This window comes from Scomber japonicus, chromosome 16 (genome assembly GCF_027409825.1).
Source record: "Scomber japonicus isolate fScoJap1 chromosome 16, fScoJap1.pri, whole genome shotgun sequence".
Lineage (NCBI taxonomy): Eukaryota > Metazoa > Chordata > Actinopteri > Scombriformes > Scombridae > Scomber > Scomber japonicus.
In genome coordinates this window covers 31,806,520-31,829,131 of record NC_070593.1, presented here as the reverse complement: position 1 = coordinate 31,829,131, position 22,612 = coordinate 31,806,520, and the positions used below count along the sequence as shown (strand labels likewise).

At 41.7% G+C, this 22,612-nt stretch overlaps 1 protein-coding gene and 1 pseudogene across 1 annotated transcript; one reads left to right on the top strand and one right to left on the bottom strand.

Moving 5' to 3' along the window:
- Window positions 1-18,213, bottom strand: part of LOC128375016 (complement C3-like) — a 32,420-nt pseudogene extending 14,207 nt beyond the window's left edge.
- A 2,161-nt stretch (window positions 18,214-20,374) lies between these two features.
- Window positions 20,375-20,863, top strand: LOC128375014 (putative nuclease HARBI1). The gene is made up of 2 exons (XM_053335232.1): window positions 20,375-20,465; window positions 20,568-20,863. Exons 1-2 carry the CDS (start codon window positions 20,375-20,377, stop codon window positions 20,861-20,863), a joined length of 387 nt encoding a protein of 128 aa, XP_053191207.1.
- The last annotated feature ends 1,749 nt before the right edge of the window (window positions 20,864-22,612 follow it).

Genomic DNA, 22,612 nt, shown 5'->3' with positions numbered 1-22,612 from the left:
GATCCCCTTTCAATATGCACCATCAATGTTTTTCTGCACATGGGTGTCCTACCCCCACTAATTCCTTGAATCATCTCACGGAATGGGGCATTCTCCACTAGTGAAAAGGGCTGCACATCTGCAATGATGAACTCAAGAACCAAGGAGTTTACTTTCCTTTGGGTGATTACTGAGGTGCTCAGTGTTGCTTGTTTGAGAGGAGGCGTGGAGGGCATGACACTTCATTCACCACCATCATCTGATGCCATTTCTGCTCTTTGCAAGACACTGGAATGCTTTCTCTAAAATAAAGAGACAGAAAGAGCACAAATTAATAACATTTAAATTGTTTTATGCTTGGAAGGATAAAGAGGACTATACAACTTCCTAGAGATGCTGATGGTGATATTAGGCTACAGTAATCATTATGCATACTATAATTTGTTTTTAAATGTAATGTGTGAAGTCTACTACCACCTAGGCTATTCAACATATCACGTTATCACATCATGGCCTACATATTTCATACACAGAAGGTCTTGGCATGTAAGGAAACATAAGACAGCCTAACTGAAGACGGTAGGCAGTAAGCTAAATTTAACTAACTACACTAACTGCATATTAATAAGTATATAGAGATAATAGCACAATCATAATATTTCAGAATTGGTTTCAGTGATGGTTTCATTTCAAGTACAGATTTTAAAAAAGCACGAGAAGCCGCCATCACCTAGGTCTGATCATTCATTAGAAACACATTACGCTAGCATTTTAACATATAAAAGCTTCCACAGTAGGGTTAGTAACGAGTACCTGAACAAGGAGATAGATGTCTGTATTTGTAGTCCCAAACTGCATACTTCAAAAATCTAGCCGCAGTCTACCTAATTTTAGCTAACGTTAGCTAGCATGCCAGGGCTAGTCAGTCTAGCTCTGGGGCTAGTAAATCAGCACATCTTAATGTATAGTCGTACGGCAACTAATAGATAGCTACCTGATAGCCTACAACTATACAATAACAAGGTGAGCAGTAAAACTACAGCAGACGACTACCCCTGATTAATTGAATGAAAAAAAAACTTACTTTGAGATGTTTCTTTAGATTGGAGGTGGAGTCTTTAGACGCGGAGAGTAGGTTGGTTGAAGATAAGCAGAGGTTGCACTGAACCGTAATGTTTCTCCCTCCCTTCTCTTTCTTCAACGAAAAATATTGGTTGAATTTCCAGCACAGAAAAGCATTTCTGTCCTGGCTCGGTGGCTCCATAGCTGCTGCTGCTGCTGCTTCATCAGACTCAGACTGGCAGATCACGCAAATGTCTGGCTAATTTGTTGTCGGGGCTTCTGGGAAATGCATGGTTGCCTTAATTTATTTAGACAGTGAATTTACTGGTAAAACAGAGATGTATCGTCATGTAATCCATTGATTTCAACAATGTAACTGTATTCTAAATACCAACTATTTAAATTGTAACTGTAACGGAATACAGTTACTCATTATTTGTATTCTGAATACGTAACACCGGTACATGTATTCCGTTACTCCCCAACACTGCATCTGGGCAAGGGAAACGTGGTTCCATGTTTGTTTTCCATCATAAGGGTGCAACATGGTGGCCTCAATTCAAGAGGAGTTCTTATTTTCGGGTGATTAGCAGTTCTTATTTTCAGGTGATTATACAAATCCCCCGGGAAGAGCTGCTGCCCCCGCAACCTGACCCCGGATAAGCGGAAGAAGACGGTACGGTACGTTATACAAAAATTAAAACACACCTATTAATAAAATATTCTGTTTCTGCTAAGTATGGTCTGCTACTTGCCACTAGATTCTATACACTGCACCTTTAAATAGGGACTTGCATCATTATAAGTTATAATAATGATCAGTATTAGTTTAAGTAATTTAACAATGTAGTCCCCATTTGAAGAAAATTTAATGCTTTAAACTGTTTCCCCAAGGATCAATTTGATCTTGAATGGAAAGGTAACAGTGAATATTGACGGGAGAAAAGATTGCTTCATGCATTACTTTCATTTATAATCTCCCTTTTTGCCACATGTTGTATGTTGGTCCAATATTTATTATTGTTTTTGCCCTTCTGATGGCAAACTCTCCATTAAAATATCATGGTCTCATAGGCTTGCTGAAAGATACAAAACACCAGAGCAGAGTGGCATAGACTTACATTGATAGAGTTTGGGCTGTAGTTGTGGAGAATTGCCTTAATTTCTATCTGCTCTCCACGGACAGCAGAGTAAGGCAGTCTGAGATCAATGAAGAATTCTTTCTGTACAATTACCTCTAATGGCTCGCCAACACAGATTCCTTAAAGGTGGAAGGGATTTTTAAAAAACAACAGAAGAAAAAAAGTGGGGGATATAGAGACAGTACAATAGAAAGCTTTTGGTTTTTTAGGCACACAAATTAAAACACAAGACAGATTTTAGTCACTGAATCCTCACCATGAGTTCTTGAAAGACTAATGCCAGTGAACTGCCAGGTTGTGATGGAGTCTTGCAGAGGAACATCTTGCTCAACAGATGTGGCAGTACTGAAACATAGAAAAGTGTAATCAGGTTGACAGGTAAAAGGTGACTTTAAATAAAGTCTTTAAAAGTGGACTTTAAAGTGGTGTCATGAAATTAGTTATCAGTGTATTTGTGTGTGTTTACAGATGTCAGTTGACTCATCAATTAAGGCAATTGGGCAGTTTGATATCCAAAATTTTAGCTGTGGCATGATTTTTTAGTTTGTATATTTCTGTTGCCTCACCAGTTAGGGTCTCTTGGAGGGCAAGCAGGTAGGTCAATAGGTAGCCAGTGCCAACTTTCTGGGAACTTGGTGCGAGAAACAATGTCATTGCTGTCCATGTAACTGTCATCTTCCTCACCTGATGCATAGATTTAAAAAAGCTTTTCACTGAGAGACAATGATTATTTTCTAACTACCTCTATGACCATGGATAGCAAGACCTGTCTCTTACTGCGAGCCAATACAAGGCTGTCCTGCTTCCTCTCAGCTCGCTGACTTTCCAGCTCCTTGCAGCAGTGCAGGAAGGCCTCGACACAGACTGTACCATCAGTGATGTACTCGCTGCGCACCTCACAGGAGTATGAGAGGGGGGTGTCCCTCATGCCATCCAAACAACAGTCACGTTGTAGTCCTTTTTTATACTGACTTGCTGGAAAGAAGGAAGATTGCGAAGGGAGAGAGGCGGAGGTGAGATGGTATAGAGAGCAAGAAGAGGGTGATGGACAACTGCACAGTTATTAAAAATATAAACATGTTTGTAAAATGAAAATACATTTACACAACAAAAACAGAAACATGAAATCGTTCCATTGATACACAGAATTGCAATAACAAATATTGTTTGTAATTACAAACATTTCAGAGAGCTGTGTGGCAGAGGGAGACTGAATATTTGATTATTGGGTAATTTGAGCTATGGTTCTTACTTAAGCTGGTTATGACTTCTGTTATAGTAGCGGCTCGTTTCCTCCTGCTGGGGGCTGGACATTTCAATTCTGGAAAAGCAACACATACCAGATCTTTAACAGAACTCAACAGTGTTAAATTTAGGCTTGAGTACTGCATGGTGTCTGTGACGTGGTGCTGATGAAGACAGATTCAGAGGTCATTTAGCAATTGCATATATTATTTGTTGGATTTTTATGAAATATAGTGTAATTAGGATGAAACAACCGTGGGAAAAGTAACCCCTGAAAATTGTGTCTTTGCTGACCTCTAAGGTAGACTATCACAGTTATGCAGATGACACACAGATATACTTAGCACTGTCCCCAGATGACTACAGTCCAATACAGTCATTGTGTCACTGTTTAGAGCAAGTAACTAATTGGATGAACCAAAATTTCGTTCAGTTAAATCAGGACAAAACTGAGGTCATTGTTTTTGGCAATAAAGAGAAGAGGATTGCTGTCAGTAAACATCTCGAGTCACTCTCTCTAAAAACTACGGACCATGTCCGAAACCTTGGCGTGCTGATAGACTCAGATTTGACCTTCAGCAGTCACATCAAATCAATCACCAAAACAGCCTTCTATCAGCTTAAGAACATATCCAGAGTGAAGGGTTTTATGTCTCAAACAGACCAGGAGAAGTTGATTCATGCTTTCATCTCAAGTAGACTCGACTACTGTAACGGTCTTCTGACTGGACTCCCACAAAAAAGCATTAAACAGCTGCAGCTCATTCAGAACGCTGCAGCTCCAGTTTGAACCGGAACAAAGAGATCAGAGCACATTACTCCAGTCCTAAAGTCTTTACACTGGCTCCCAGTCAGTTCTAAAGTCTTTACACTGGCTCCCAGTCACTTCTAAAGTCTTTACACTGGCTCCCAGTCAGTTCTAAAGTCTTTACACTGGCTCCCAGTCAGTTCTAAAGTCTTTACACTGGCTCCCAGTCAGCTCTAAAGTCTTTACACTGGCTCCCAGTCAGTTCTAAAGTCTTTACACTGGCTCCCAGTCAGTTCTAAAGTCTTTACACTGGCTCCCAGTCAGTTCTAAAGTCTTTACACTGGCTCCCAGTCAGCTATAGAATAGATTTTAAAGTTCTGCTACTGGTCTACAAATCACTGAATGGTTTAGGTCCAGAATACATGAATGACATGTTAGTAGAATATAAACCCAGTAGGGCTCTGAGATCTACTGACTCAGGTCAGATAGTTGAGCCCAGAGCTCTGAGATCTACTGACTCAGGTCAGATAGTTGAGCCCAGAGCTCTGAGATCTACTGACTCAGGTCAGATAGTTGAGCCCAGAGCTCTGAGATCTACTGACTCAGGTCAGATAGTTGAGCCCAGAGTTCAAACTAAACATGATGAAGCAGCTTTTACTTAACTGGAACAGACTACCAGCAGAACTGAAATCATTTTTAAATCCAGGTTAAAAACATTTCTCTTCCCCTCTGCTTATGATTGAACTCTTTTAAAGCACTTTACATTTTAATCTTTCATTTGCACTCTATGTCCTTTTAATGATTTTAAAGCTAATTATTATTTTATGCTGCAATCTTATATTTAATGCTCTATTCTAGCATTTTATTTATGTCTTTCTATTTTTCTGTACTTTGTTTTTATTATTAGTGTGAGGGGTGGGGGGTTAATTGTATGGTTTCTCAAATTACATGTTTTTCTGTTTTATGTAAAGCACATTAAATTGCCATTGTGTATGAAATGTGCTATATAAATAAATCTGCCTTGCCTAGTGGTTAAACTTTCTCTCTTGCTGCAGAGATGCACAGGTGTATTCAGTGACCCAGTGACATCACCTTTAGCTTAGTTAGTTTGACTAAAGGTGCACATTTGCGATCACACCAAAGCTGGGTTTGGTTGGGAATGTATGGAATGAGATAAGAAGGAGGAAAAAACAATGAGACCAGAATAAGTAGTGTCACCTAGTCTGTGTGGGGTCCCAGAAGCAGTGCTAGACTCAAATAACAGCCCAGCATCATAGAACACACTCATGCTGTCTTTCCCTCCACCTGGTGTGCAGCCTGTGTCGTACTTCTCTACCGTGTCCCACACCTGAGCAGCAAAATGCAAACACACAAGGTTCAAGTAAAATGGATGTATCAATAAACACATGACAAACTGCAGGCCAAAAATCTGCTGCATGACAATATCTTATCCTGTGTAAAAGTGACTAACACAATTGTACACTGTGTACCAATTTGTTCTTTAGAAATACAGAAAAGTGAACACATGTATAAGTTATTTATGCCTTACACTTAGATTTGAAATGAATTCCCTTTCAAATAGCTTAGAAAATACAGATAGAAATTGCCTTTTTCTGGGTGAGGCGGTGCTTGTTGTTGAGGACGTAGACACCTTTGTCAACTGCCACTAGTCCTACTGTGGTCCCTGGGTCTCCTGTTATCTTCAGACCAAATATGTTTCGAGGATTATAGGATGCAACAGATCTTGTTGATTCCAACGTCAGCTAAATGTGAAGTGAAGGGCAATGAAGGGAAAAATATCAAAAAGTGTGTGGTTGATACCAGGTGCTGGACCAAAGAAAGGACAATGAAGGAAACATGCAGATTTGTATTTGTTAACGCAGTTACAACACTATCTCACAGAACTTCATCATATTGAGTGTGGGTGTTTTCTTTTGTCCATCTCAGTAGTTTAACTACTTCAGTGTTGTGTGCCTCACCGAGCCCATACAGGAGTCCTTGACATCCACCCAAACAGAGTCTGACACCACTTCATTTTCATTTGTATGGTAGTAAGCTATGATGCGGAATGATGGCAGCATGTCTTCTTGGATGGGAACTTGCAGGGAAATCATTACTTGTCCATCCATCTTGAAACGGCCATGTTTCACCAGCTGACCTCTGCTCAGGATCTGAGGGGAACAGATTTAAACAGCAACACTTATCTAAAATGCATGCATATAATACACACATTGTGTGAAGCCAGACAAATACATGTGCATGGAGCAAAGCATCTCTCACCAGGTATGTGATGTCTTGATTATGGTTTTGCTGCCCGTTGAAGTTGAGGTCAATTTTCATGTCATCTCTTACTTTCAGCTCAGCTGTATGCACCCCTACAGAAATTACACTTTGTGATTATATTATAGACAACAATGTTATGCTTTGTGTTAAGGCAACACTGTCACTGTCATTCACACCATCTTTTTACTATTTGATGTTGTTTCAGGAGGACCCTTACCTATGTGGATGTAATTGTTGCTTTCAGTTTTATATGGGTCAGCAGTCATGCGGGCTGTTGCTTGCCTTTCAGGTGAAATACGAGGATCATCTGTCTTTGCCTGCAATTAAAACATATAAATAAGTATACATACACAAACACAGTTAAATAAAGAAATATCTTTCCTGTCCAATACTTGACTAGTGTAGCTCAGACTCGAAAAAGTAAAATCAATTGAAAGAATGACAAAAGAACATATAGCCAGATGAACATCAGTTGAGAGAACATGATCTAGTCATTTTTCCAGCAGAAACAGAACTACATTAATTCATTCACCACTTCATTTAGAGTTAAGTTTCTGGCCACCTGATGAGTGTGAACTTAATGTTCACTCTTCTTTTAGCTCAAAAATGTTTTAATTTGCCAAACCTGACTGTAATGCCAAAGGGTTGAGACTTTCAAAACATTTTGGAGACTTACGGTGATCTTCAGATTGTCGTTTCCTGCCACTGTATTGATGGTAAGCTTAGCTATGCCGTTGGCTGCAGTGGTGCCCTGTACCTCATGATCATCATGGCTTACAACCACCTTAACACGATTTGCTGGAGTCTCATCAGGATTCACAACTTCAACCTACCATCCAAGACACAAACAGCTAAACAGTCAGAACACTGACTGAAACACTGAAGTACCTCATTTAAAGACATTGTATCAATGGTAACATAATGCTACCAGTTTAGGACTTCATGGTTCAACAATCATCAAGTTAAGTAAAATTCCATGTCGGGCTAGTAAATCGAGCAATTTACTTGTCTGAATGGGCAAGTGGTAAAATTATTAAAAGTTATTTCAATCATTGCCATATCATAAACTATGCTTTCATTCTCTGGTAAACAGCATAGCCCCGTTGCATCACAGAATATTGGCATGCAATCAAGAGCAAACATCCCTCAGGATTATGTGAGCATTGTCAAATAGACAGATCAGTGAAGTGTGTAATTTTTCACAGATTGAGGAATTGCACTAGTCATTTGCTCAAACAGTGACTGTGTTTCAGTTGTGAAATGTTTCATGTTCAAGAAAATTAACTTGGTTTCATTTTGCGCTGATGTAAATGTGTACTTTACCGCCATATGAAATGTCATTCCTGGTTTGAAATATTTGGGTGTTTTCTTGAAGGTGATGGTATAAGGTGAAGTGACAATCTTGATACCTCTCAACTCTGCCGCCACCATTTCACTACCTGTGAAACACACAAACACACACACACACACACACACACATTACTGAAGTTTTTTTACGTTTGTTTTATTCATGCCTAATTGACACAGAAAAGCTGTAAATCCATTCAATTTCTGACTTACTTTTTGTCACATGACTTTCTTGTGCTGGAAACTCATTTAAGATTAATTTGAAAACTGTTGTGCTGACAAATCATATGATTCACACATGATAATACATACTGAACAGATAGAAAAAGTGTCTTTCTCACCACTCTCCGTCAGCACACTGACAGCTACATACAAAGGATCCTCCACCAGCTCAGTGATTTCAAAGGTCTCTCTGATGTGCTCTCTCTTCAGTGTGACCTGTCCAGCACCACGCCTGATCTAAATGGTGAAAGGAACGGTAAATAGATTGTACTTATATAGCAATTTTCTAGTCTTTTCGACTAGTCAAAGCACTTTTATATGAGAGGCTGTTTAGGAAATAATTCATATTTGCTCTCACATGTTACATCATACAAATACTAGTATAGTCACACACACATACTATCATACTCTCTCACAAACACTACTATAGTCACACACACTTACTACTATAGTCACACGCACTTACTATCATACTCTCTCACATACACTACTATAGTCACACACACTTACTATCATACTCTCTCACATACACTACTATAGTCACACACACATACTATCATACTCTCTCACAAACACTACTATAGTCACACACACTTACTACTATAGTCACACACACTTCCTATCATACTCTCTCACATACACTATTATACTCAAAATTACCAAAACAGGAAGTTAGTTTGTTTAAACAGGAAATACTATAAAGCCTCATTCCTTGATTGGTGCACAGCTCTGGCAGCTTACTGCTAGCTAAATGGAACTGAAATCAAGAAGGCAACTTTATAAGTACAATTTTATAATTTTGTAAGTAACTGCAGTTGCAAATATGATTTTTCCACTAATTTACCTTCTTTTTCAAAGCAACTTTTTGTTAGCAGTAAATGGTAATGAGTATTAGGATTTTTTTCACTAATGCAATGAGGTGCCTTCAGCACATTACAAGGGAAACTGACAGAGGTGGATATGACAGCATGATTTTGGATCAGTTATTCTTCTTTGTCGATCAAGAGAGCTTTGTAACACTGGAGGCCCTACATTTATGTTTTTGTTCCATCATAAATTCATTTCAAAACTCAAGATCACTGCAAATGAGCCAAAGGGAAATGTTGACTTCAAGAGGCCCACAACAATAATAACTGGCTGTCAGGAAGCTGCCAGAGCTGTGCTGTGTGTTTTAGTAATTTTGAGTATACAGTGAACCCTCGTTTATCGCGGGGGTTACGTTCCAAAAAGAACCCGCGATAGGCGAAATCCGTGAAGTAGTCAGCTTTATTTTTTACAATTATTATACAATACAATACTGTACTATAGAATGAAACCAAAGATCAAAACCTGTTTTCAGGCCCAAGCATTTGTTTAAGAAATAAAAATAAAAAGATTTTCTTACAAATAACTGATAGTTTTTAGAAATACTGTAAAATAATAATTTTAATAATCAATACGAGGTTGGACACATTGTGACTGACGCGTATTTCACAGTTCCTCTAACTGCCTCTTTGTCCTGACTCCGCTCCACTGTAGCGTCTTTTTCTACTGAAGGCTGTGGTGCAGGTGTCTTTTTCCGAGAGAAGAACATAGTTATGGGTAGTTGTTAGCGCTCTTTTTTCTTCTGGGCAAGAAGATTCTTATAAACAGACATGCCACCCTAGTCGACATTGTGGGTTTTGTCATGGAGAAAATTGCAAACGTAAATTTGGCGAGCTGTACAGAGACGAGGCACGGAGACTGTTGACATTGGTCTACAGTCCCTTAGCCAATCAGGACGCAGAACACAATGCACTGTAAAAAAAAAGCATAAAAAAACTGCACTAAAAAAATCCGCGAAACAGCGAAGCCGCGAAAGGTGAACCGCGTTATAGCGAGGGTTCACTGTAATAGTGTATATGAGAGAGTATGATAGTAAGTGTGTGTGACTATAGTAGGGTTGTGAGAGAGTATGATAGTATGTGTGCGTGACTATACTAGTGTTTGTAAGAGAGTATGATGTAACATGTGAGAGCAGCTATAAATTATTTCCTAAACAGCCTCTCATACTTTTACACTACATGTCACATTCACACACATTCATACACTGATGACAGGAGCTACCACACAGGGTGCCAACCTGTTCATCAAGAGGGAGACGAACCACACAGTTTTTTTTCGAGAGCAAGCATAACACCACATCTAACTATTGCTGTATTATCTAAAACCACATAATACAGAAATGTAGGTAGTAGTAGGTCAGTAGGTACTTTGTTGGATGTGTAAATTCTTATGTCACTCTGGTTTCATTCTGAACATGAATACCTCCCTCTGAAATGTAACAGTTATAACTGTAGACATATGGACAGTAAAATCCCAGAATATTTTCATGTTCTGCAGTTTTGCAGATTTTGTAGCACTTTTGATTTATGCTTGTGGTGTAACAAAAGTGTTAGTATTTGCTCACTGGAACCCTCTGAAGAGAGCTGGGGAAGCTCTTCTTTTGACCATCCTTCACAACCCCAAATACTGTTACGGGACCAGCAGTTTAGGCCTGTTCTGTGTTTTTCATCATCCTTTTTTGTCATTCCAGGTCTCACCACTCCTGCAATCACCTCATTCCCCTCACCTGTTGCCCCGCCGCTTCCCTCAGCTGTCCCTCATCATCATTACCACCTGCATATATACTGCCACTTTTCAGTCGCCCAGTGTCAGAGTGTCTGTCCTCATGTGCCTCCGAAGCCCTGTTGTTCTGTCTAGTTTTGCCTGTGGCATTGAGGATTTTTTGTGCCTCCCTCCTTTTGTTTTTCGATACCTTTGTGGTTTTTTGGTTGAAGTTTTTGTTGCTTTTCCCTTTAATAAAGACCCTTGGTTTTTTGCCTGCTACACTGCGTCCGTATCGTTGATTCTGGGTCCCAGCCTTGTCAACCACTTGTCAGTACACTCTGACCAACATGGACCCAGCCGATTCAGACCCAGTGCGACAAGAGCTTGCCAGTCAAGCTGCTGCCATCAGAAAACAAGAAGACCAGCTCAACTCGGTGGCTGGGGGTCTTCGGGATTTCGCCACTCGTCAGGACCAGGTTCTGGATTCGCTCCGCAGGCAGGTGCAGCTGCTCTCCATGCGGCCCTCTACACCGGAGCCTCGGCTGCCCCCTCCTGAGCGATTCTCGGGTGAGCCTGGAGCATGTAAGCCCTTTCTTACTCAGTGCTCTCTCATTTTTGAACTGCAGCCCTCCACCTATCCTTCAGAGAGATCCCGGGTGGCCTTCATCATCACACAGCTCACTGGTCGGGCTAGAGATTGGGGAACTGCTGAGTGGGAGAGGAAATCAGCTGTCTGTGCCTCAGTTGAACTTTTTTCTGCTGCACTAAAGAAAGTGTTACTCCAGGGGGAGAGGCGGCAAGGGGACTGCTGAATCTCAGTCAGGGAAAGAGAAGTGTGGCGGACTTTTCCATTGAATTTCGCACCATGGCGGCAGAAAGTAAGTGGAACCCTGCTGCTCTTCATGATGCCTTTTACAAGAAAACATTAAGGATGAACTGGCGGCCAGAGATCCTCCTGAGGATTTGGAGGCTCTTATCGCTATCTCCATTCCTGTGGATGGGCGCCTCAGGGAGCGCAGAAAGGAAAAAGCCTGTACATCTTCCTCCAAAGCGCCTCCTCGTCTTTCAGCCTGGGAAACTGCGGTCTCTCCTAGTTCCACAACCAGTTCTCAGCCTGACACCTCGGAGCCGATGCAACTGGGACGAACTCGCCTCTCAGTGGAGGAACGTCAGCGCCGCCTGCAACAGAACAGATGTTTGTACTGTGGCCAGGCTGGTCACTTCGCGGCTTCGTGTCCAGTAAAAGATCAGGCTCACCAGTAATTCCAGGGGTACTGGTGAGCCGCACTCTGACTCCTGAGATGTCTTCTCGTCCCCTGCATCATGGACAGTTTACAGTGGCTGGTCAGTCTTCAGTGGTAGCCGTGTTCATCGATTCTGGAGCTGATGCCAACTTCATGGACAACATCCTGGCAGCTCAGCTGGGACTTGGTCGTGAACCCCTTGCTAAACCTGTCCCAGCTAGTGTGCTCGATGGCCGCCTACTATGCACTGTCACCCACCGCACGGCTCCGGTCTTTTTCGGCAGGTAACCATCAAGAATCGCTCCATTTTCACTTAATTAATGCTCCCAGCACACCTGTTATTTTAGGCTATCCCTGGCTGATACTCCACAATCCTCACATAGACTGGTCCTCTGGTGTTATCACACAATGGAGTTCATACTGTCATGCCACATGTCTTCGTTCTGCCTCACCTGTGACTGAATGTAACCCCCCATCTGAGTTCCCAGATCTGTCTAGAGTGCCCTCCGAGTACATGGACCTTAAGGAGGTGTTCAACAAGACTCGGGCCTCCTCGTTACCCCCCCATCGGCCCTATGACTGTGCCATTGACCTCCTGCCTGGCAGTACTCCCCCCAGAGGGCGCATTTCTTTGTCTGCTCCAGAAACCATGGAGATGTACATCAATGACTCGTTGGCAGCAGGCCTCATCCGCCCTTCTTCGTCTCCTGCTGGGGCCGGCTTCTTTTTCGTGGACAAGAAGGACAAGTCACTGCGCCCGTGCATCGACTATCGAGGTCTCAACGACATTACTGTTAAGAACAGGTACCCTCTTCCACTCATCTCCTCTGCTTTTGAACTGTTACAAGGTGCCACTGTGTTTTCCAAACTCGACCTCAGGAATGCATACCATCTGGTGCGAATTCGGGAGGGAGATGAGTGGAAAACGGCTTTCAACACCCCCCAGGGCCATTATGAATATCTGGTGATGCCTTTCGGTCTCACCAATGCCCCTGCCGTTTTCCAGGCCCTAGTCAATGATGTGCTGAGGGACATGCTCAACACCTGTGTTTTTGTGTATTTGGATGACATTCTTATTTTCTCTAAGTCCAGGCAGGAGCATGTCCAGCATGTGCGGCGCGTCCTCCAAAGGCTTCTGGAGAATAAACTGTTTGTCAAGGCGGAGAAGTGTGTGTTCCATGTGTCTGAGGTGTCTTTCCTAGGCTTCATCATCAAGGAGGGAAGCATTCGGATGGATCCTGCCAAAGTCAGTGCTGTCCTGGACTGTCCTTCTCCCTCCTCCCGTAAGGAGCTGCAGCGCTTCTTGGGCTTCGCCAATTTCTACAGACGGTTCATCAGAAATTACAGCGCTGTGGCAGGACCCCTCACAGCTCTCACATCTGTCAACTCGCCCTTCAAATGGTCTCCAGATGCTGAAAGGTCGTTTGGAGAGCTCAAGCATCTATTCACATCTGCTCCTATACTAACTTTCCCTGATCCCTCACTTCAGTTTGTGGTAGAAGTGGATGCTTCTGACTGCGGGGTAGGGGCTGTCCTCTCTCAACGGTCTGCTAGGGACCAAAAGCTTCACCCCTGTGCCTTTTTCTCCCACAAGCTAACACCGGCAGAGAGGAACTATGACATAGGCAACCGTGAACTGCTGGCGGTCAAACTTGCCTTGGAGGAATGGAGACACTGGCTGGAGGGGGCTGAGCTCACATTTGTGGAGTGGACTGACCACAAGAATTTGGAATACATCCATTCTGCCAAGAGACTTAACTCCCGTCAGGCCAGGTGGGCTTTGTTCTTCAATAGATTTGACTTTGTCCTCTCCTACCACCCAGGCTCCAAGAATGCTAAGCCTGATGCCCTCTCTCGACAGTTTCAGGTTGAGAACCCACAGGTTGAGCCAGAGGGCATCCTCCCTGCTGCTTGTGTGGTGGGTGCCATCACCTGGCATCAAACAGGCTAACATTCAGTTTCCCGCTCCTAGTGCATGCCCAAGTAACTGTCTTTTTGTCCCAGACACCCTCAGGTTCCAGGTCCTCCAATGGGGGCATTCTTCACCCCTGGCCTGTCACCCTGGGGTCACGCGGACCCTGGCACTTCTCAGACAACGTTTCTGGTGGGCCACGATGGAGAAGGATGCCAGGGAATTCATTGCTGCCTGTCAAGTTTGCTCTCAGAATAAAAGCGCTCGGCAAGCTCCAGCTGGTCTGCTTCATCCACTGCCGGTTCCCCAACGACCGTGGTCCCACATTTCTCTGGACTTTGTCATCTGCCTTCCTCCCTCAGATGGTAACACTGTTGTACTCACGGTGGTTGATCGCTTTTCTGAACTGCACATTTCATACCATTACCCAAGTTACCTTCTGCTAAACAAACTGCTGAACTCATGTTACAGAATGTTTTCCGTCTGCATGGCCTCAAGAGAAGACATTGTAAGCCCACAGTCAAATAAAAACAGGAAAGAGTTTCAATAGGAATAGTCAAAACACCCTTAACATTCTCTATCAAGCCCATTTTCTAAATCCACAAAACAAAAACCTGCACATACGTAGCTTTAATGTCGACGGTAAAGTCCTTGCTGTCCACATAGAAGAAGCCAAACTCAGGTATCAGTTTGACCTCAAAACTGGGCAACACTGAAAAATTGGAAACATTTTATTGGATGTCTAAATGGATCAAAAGTAAATCAATTTAAATAACAGTTTGAGTAAGAGGGACTCACCGTATTCTTTGACCTCAAACTGTGAAGATTAGCTCTGCTGTGGGTTGCTGTTAAACTTGGCAAGCACTTTCCAAAGTCCAGGACTAAACATGCACATGCACACGCACACACACACACACACACACACAGTAAAAGGTTACAATATTCATAACACAGGAGTCCACACCTCAGACTGAAGTTATTTATGTCTTCTATAAGTTGAGATATACATAAATGAGCTGCTAACAGTCATTTTAGTGCCCTACATTTATGTTGGCTGACTAAACAATAGTTAGAAAAGTTGCAATACCTTTATTTTACCCCTTTTTAGACTTAGTACTATGATTCATTTACAATTAATATCCAGATTGAAACACTATTTAAAGGGGCAACTGGAGATTTACATCAGAAGATTGATATTAAACACTCTCATATCTCTACATAAAATAAAATTGGAGCCAGCAGCAAGTTAGCTTAGCTTAAAAGACTGGAAACAGAGGAAAACAACTGGCATGGCTCAGTCTGTAGGTAACAGAATTACAACAATTATAACTATTATTTATATATTTCTCTCCGTTTACTTCTTCTGGCCCTTCAACTACCTCCGTAGATATTCTGATTTAATGCAGCTATGCATGTGTGTGTGTTTGTGCGTGTGTGTGTGTGTGTATTATTATATTTCCTGTGTTTATGTACTGTATCTGTGGATATGTTACAATATTTGTTTTGGAGGAATTAGATTGGCGGCCATTGAGAGCTTGGGTCATATTACATGAACCCCAGATACACGAGTGTATCATGTCTCAATCAGAAAAAAGAAAAAAGAAAACTTCCTGGAGTCTGCGCTGGCTGCCTGGCAACTGCTAACTTGCTACATTCAGGTTTGACAACGTAACGTTTCCAGTCCGAAGTGTTAAGTTAAAAATACATAAATCCCCATTAACACCTGCCAACAAAAACAGACTGTGCAGAATGTGTGTAATTAAAGTAAAATAAAATACACACCTGACAATTTCACCCAATGGGAAAACTCCAGAGTGCATGCCTGATTTCAGAGAGACTGGATCAACTGGTAAAATTATGCCTTCAGGAGTCTAAAAATGCATAATTGAACAATCATTAAAAGTGAGCATTGCCAGTTTACATTTATTGAGTGATGTCAATATTTTAACAAGTGTGTACTACTCATAGGTCTGATCCCTTGGATACTAAACATTTTTGTATGTTCTTGTCTACCTCTGATTAAGAGGCTGAAACTCAACCACTAGAGGGAGACATATATATTTTACAGTGAGAGGTGGGATGGGTATCAGATGAAATGAAATGAAAGAAACAATGGTCATTTAGGTATTTAAGAGGAATGTAGGGAGACACGGTGGAAAGTACGGAAATTGTCTAGCCTACAGTCAAACAGTGATAGTTGAATTCAATATTACATTGAATTCTGTGCCTATCAAAGACAAAGAATGCATTACCACAAACTCAATGGAAATAGAAGCATCAGTTTGGGTGGCCCCATCCCTCTCTACAGGCTCCATACTGGATGTCCATCCAAAGATCTTGTAACGAACTGAGACAGAGACGTTTTGAGTTTTGAATTTACTTTTCCACTTATGTGAAAATAAGCCTTTTTCTGTAGTAGTAATGCAGTCACTCATTTCAAAAAATAAAAAATGTTGAAGTCAAACTGTGATGCTCTCAGAGAGGACTGAGTTTTTAAGAAGGATATGAGGATTGATGATTTACTCATTGGTGTTTGTAATCTAAAATTTCTCAAATTTAGATGTTTCTCTTCTCATTGTTTATTAATGTATATCTCTCACTTGAAAGACTTCATTAAAAATGATAGTTCATCTCAAGAAGTCTATTTTTGAAAAAAATGAATATTGTGCTTGATCAGCACTAGCGAATTAATGTCCCTTATGAACACTTAAGTGTCCCCACCAGTTCTAAGTCAGCTGCGAGGCACCAGCCGAGGATTAGGGTTAGGGTTAGGTGCCTAGTTGGCCCCGTAGCTGGGGAGATCGGTGAGAATGGTACCGTAGCCGACCCCCCTACTGACCCGCCTTCCACGTAGTGTCGGACACCAGCCCGGGGGCGAGAGGACAGTGACGGGGGGACTGCTTCCCCAGCTGTGGCACGAGCTTAGCATCGCTTCGTTCATAATGTTCATCATGTTTATTGTTCAATTTTGCAACAGATTATAACATTTTACCACTTGAAACATATTGGTCATATATTTTCTCGGGAGAAATGTTGGAGTACCGAGAGACTTTATCACAAGGGTTTCTCAGCATTGATTTGGACGCACCTTTGCTGTCGGGGGTGTAGAGGGTCTTGTCGGTCTGGATGAAGATGTAACCGGATTGGAAGGAAACTAAGACAACTTTCTCTAGCACTTGGCCAGGGAAGCGAGCTTGCAGGTACACATACTGCTTCACATTGGGATCCTTACTGATGTCCCCGACAGGTATCTGAAACCAGAGATACAAACATTTGTGGAGGAGCACAATCAGATATACCATGAGCAAATATAAAAGCTTAATATATTTCTTTGTGGTCTTGATAGAAAAAACATTTTCTACAGATTAGGTGATTAATGCAAGAAAATATGAAAAGGAAATTATTTATAGTATACAGTACGGAACATATGTACAAAGAGTTCTTTTTTACTGTAATTTTTCCAAAGTTCTGGAATTTGTTTTCTTCATTAAGGAGGGCGGTTTTGTCTGCCAGCATTGTGGTTTTGGTTGGATGTTTCATGACCCTGATTTCGACCTGGATATCACCTTTGGAGCAATCTTGACATTCCACAAAGATGTTTTCTGCTGTTCCTACCCGCAACAAGTTGGGGGCAGACCATCATAATGGTCACTGTTTAAACACAGATTTACTACTGTAACCTGCTGTGAGTGTTTTCTTTTTTATCTTTTTGTTTCATTTAAAGGACTTTTGTCAGGCTACAAAGGTTGAAATATCCACATATTTTCTTTTTCAAAATGTTCTTATGACCCTTAAGGTTCAATTTAGAACCACTGTTGTTTAGCCTGTGTGTTCAAGGTTTGATTAACCCAAATCTGCCCACCCAACTAGTATGGACATCACACACCATGAGTAATCTATTTACTATCTAGACTAAAATCAAGCATCCAATTGTTTGCTTGTCTCTGGTGTAATGCATCACTTTGCAAACTCAGACCAAATGTGGACCAATTTGCTGGTATCATTCGAAAGACCACATTATCTTGACTTTTGAGACTACAAACTAATCTGCTGACTATTATGTAAGACACAAGCAAAATCAGTAGTGTGTATGTATTAAACAAATACTCGCACAATACTTTTGTTTGTATCCATACACTTGTTAAATGAATTATAAATGCAGACAACCACTGATCTTGTTGTGCTCATTACAGTGTCTTAGAAAATTTGTGAATATGAGAAAGCAGAGCAAACAAACTGTAGGCTATATTTTGTATTTTTAAGTTTATGTCTCTGCATTAAATCACAGGAAGAGTGTATGAAGGTAAGTTAGGTCTACTTACATTGGCGCTCCATCAGCTAGAGAAGACAGGGAGGCAAAGGCCAGTGAGGCCAGCAGCCACAGTGGAGTTCTGCACATCCTTCCACCTGATCCTGCTCTGCTGTCAATATTCGAGCTCTACAGTACTCTTCTTTTATTCTCCCCCACCTCTACCTGTCCTCAACACTGTCTCATCCACCCCCTCCTGTTTGTGCAATTGCTGTACATGTGTAAACACATAACAGACATTCAGATGATTTCCCAGCAACAGTTGAGAAACTGCTCACTTCTGACAAAGGTAAACAGTGAAAAATCAATGAGGGTTTATCGTTGTTTTGAGTTGTTTTGGCCACAGTTATCTGCCGGCTCTTTTCGTGTCCCTAGGCCGCCTGTACTTGAGAGGGAGTCGCCAGGCTGGAGCCATACCTAAGAGGGAGAATGACAGAAGATTGAGCCAGCACCTGTTGCAACAGAGTACAGCGGCCGTCGGGACGTTTCAGCGTCTGCAATACTATCGGACTACCCCCACCAAGTTGAGCTTGTTTTATTTCTTTAAGAAGGGACTGATCAGCCTTTTACCTTTGGTAACTTCTAGGGGTTTTGGTGAATATTCTCTTGTAATAAATTATTGTTTACTCTCACTTTTAATCTGTCATCCTTGCTCAGATTGTTTCCTCCCCTGATTTAAAGGACTTGAGACCTATTGGCTGCATTACAAAAACAATCCCGTATCCGCCTCCTGCTCTTATGTGGTCAGACTGGGGAGTCCACCATTATTGTTTAATTTCTTGTTAATAATTAATAATTATTTATGATAATTCAAGTCATTATCAAAAAATGATCATACAGGACTTCTGTCCTGTGGCCCTCACACCAATACTGAAAAGTTTTGAGCTGCTGGTCATGCAGCACATTAAGAACCTGGAACCCCTACAATTCGCATACAGAACCAACCGATCCACAGAGGATGCCATTGCCATTACTCCACCTCACACTGTCTCACTAAGAGAGAAAAAACACCTATACAAGAATCCTCTTCATTGACTTCAGTTCAGCATTCAATACAATCATCCCACAACAGTTGGCGGAAAAGCTGAAGCTGCTAGAGGTGGACACTGGCACCTGCAAATGGGTCTTCAACTTCCTGACACAGCAGCAGCAGGCAGTCAGGGTGGGCAGTCAAACATCTAGAACCATCTCAGTGAGCACAGGCTCTCCTCATGGCTAGTGTTTCACCACTCCAGTACAGCCAAGATCTTCCTTGTGGCTGGCAAACACCTTTGTCCATTTGCACAGCAGGCTGGTAAATTCCCCTTGCTGGTCTTGAGTCAGCACATCCCCCTGTAAAGACAGCACAGGATGATGGATTCAGTAACATCGTTAACACCCATAGCCCCAATTTGGCCCACCTCTACCTCCACCACGTCTAATGCCACACTACTAAGGACAAGCTCTTGTTCTCCTTGGATATCTGCCATTGTTACCTCTGTCACCTGGGCCAGGGGTTGGTGCTGAGGCACTTCCACTGGGTACGGGTTGCATAACCAGCATGGCACTTGACCTGCATTCAGCGTTGCCAGCGTTCGCCCCACACACCACTCTACAATTACACTGCAAGACATGGCGTGTCCTTTTCTTGAAGAGCCAGTTAATGCCGAGGCGCAGATACTCCGCAGAAATCTCCATCGGGAGAGGATTATTAGACCCCGATTAGATGTTTTATCATTTCCTGATGAGTACCTGTTTGAGCGTTTCCGTTTCTCTGCATCATCAATTATTTATCTAAATATTCTCAGCCCTCACATCGTTCACATGACACATCGTGGACATGCTCTCAGTTCCGAGCAAATTCTTTGTATTGCACTTTTTTTTGCCAATGGCAGTTTTTTGTATAACATCGGTGATGCAGAGCATGTGTCCACGGCAAATGTCTGTCGGGCTGTCCGAAATGTGACACTTGCACTGAAACGGCTACTATTCCAAGTCACAGACCCACCAGACTTCTCAAAGAAGAGTTCCACAGAAATGCAGGTATCAGTCTAAGCAGTAATTTATGTCATAAAGCTTTGAGACTTGAAGCACTAATCAGTCAATTTGATATATTTTAGGGTTTCCAGGTGTGATTGGCTGCATAGATGGCACTCACATTCCGATCATAGCTCCTTCAATAAATGAAGGAGATTATGTGAATAGGAGATCTGTCCACAGCATTGATGTACAGGTAGGCCTTAATAGTAGCCTTTAACATTGCAAATGAAATATACTTCACAATACAGCTAATTACTGTTCTCCACTGTGAAGATCATATGTGATGCAGCCCACATGATAAACAATGTGGAAGCGAATTGGCCTGGGTCTGTGCATGACTCACGAGTGTTTCGTGAGTCTACACTGAGTGCCACATTTGCCCGTGGTGAGTTTGTATAGCCTACAGTATATAGTTATATTCTATGATCAATATTTTGTTTCCTCCTATTGAAACTGAAACATTAAACTGTATCTTGTATTATCATAGGAGAATTCGATGGTTACCTACTCAGAGACAGAGGGTACCCCTGCCAGTGCTATCTGCTGACCCCTTACCCTGACCCTGGTCCACAGCAACACTACAACTTGGCTCAGTGTAGGACACGAGCCAGAGTGGAGATGACCATTGGGATGCTAGGGTTCAGGCTCAGGGTCACCCCAGAAAGGGCTTGTGATATTATAGTGGCATGTGTGGTTCTCCACAACATTGCCACTATCCGAAGAGAACAATGTCCTACTCTCCCCCCTAATGATACAGATAATAATCCTGACCCCCCCAATTAAAAATCATGTGGGCACGTCACCCACCTCTAACTGATGGTCCAGCAGTTCTATTTCCATTTCCATTTTATTTTCCATTTTTGTCTTGGTGATCTGCAGCCTTATGTTCCATTTCTAGTTGTGATTGTAAATATACCTTGTAGATTTGTTTCACAGGGAGCTATAGGAACACAAATGATGTTGAATTTCACAGTGCCATGTCATTGTAAGTTGTGGGTCAGTGCTGAACAACATCTGAGGTACTTACTGAGGTAAGCTGTGCTGTGGAGGTTGATGGACCTTCTTCCTCCTCATTGTAATTTCCAGCATTGCTCTGTTAGAGAAACAAGTTGCATTGTGGACACACACACACACACACACACACACACACACACGACTGAGGGCCATCTCTTCAGCCTTTGTGAGAGGTGGTGGTGGAATGGGTGTGTGTATAGGGATGTTTTCCATCTGATGGATGACCATATTACAGTCTTATCCATTCATTTTGCCTAGTGTGGAGGATATCATGAGATCTTGAGGCATTCTGATGAAAAACACATTTTTTATGATAGAAAAGTTGTAAATCGGTCAGATTTGACCTGAACACTGGAGGAGGGTTAGACGCAACACAAAATATTGTATAAAATGACAACTGACAAAATACTATAAACATTTTTTACTTTCTGTAAAGCATATATAACTGCAGCCTGTACATTTTAAAATCACAGGAGACATATTTCAGCAATTCTCAGGCATTCATTCATCAATTCAAAAAGTGTACTGAGATGAAAACAAACTGTACAGGAAAAATGTCAAGGCAACATCTGAACATCTGCATTTAAACAACAACAACCCATCCCCAAGTAACCCACTGTCAGAAACCTCCACACAAATGCAAAAGCACATCTGCAGAACACTTCTTCAACCCAAATAAGCGCAGTGAATAATTCTAATACCATTCTGTGAAATATAACTATGTTTAAAAAATAAATGCAGAAAAATAGAAGTTAAATGGATTTTAAAAAAACAAATTCTGTCAGGTTCATTATTTTACAATCATTTCCATTTCAAACAGCGTCTCAACAAAGGTTTTCTTTGCTCTGAGGCAGTGTGTCTCTGAAGCACACTTCCTCTGCTAACACTTGTATTCACAGTGAAATTGGTTTAAAACGATGTGGCCCACGTTGTCAGCGCCTTTCCTCTTTTCATAAAACATGATTTAAAAAAAAAGTGTGGGATAAACTGAATATATCAGAGTAAAAATGTACAAACCACAATTGTAGTTACTTTTCAACAATTCAGAAAGAAAAATTACAATTAAATAAAAGTCACTGGTTAAAAAGGCGAGTTATTGTCTAAATCCATGCAAATCCATTTAAGAGAAAGTATTTCAGTCCATGTTAAATCTCTTTGGATGATTGAAATGAACCCATCACTAAAATACACAGGCCCACAGAGGACATGCTAGCTGCTACTTTTTGGCTTGTTAACTCTCAGTTCATCATCTCAAGATAAACATTGCTCACCCTTATTTTAAAGTCAAACGGAAGGTAAATGTAGCTAAGAAATCTGGTGCTTGTTCTGTACATATATGGTTAAAGTATGTTTTTGGTCTCGACTGTTAATGTCATTTGATTGGTGCGGCCACTAACATACTTCACTCTACATCTGAGAGCCATTGTTGTATAGGTTTGAACCCAGTCGAGGGATCCAACATTGTTGTTAGCTGTTAGCTCCATCTGAGCCCTCAGCACTCCGTATGTTACTCTCTAT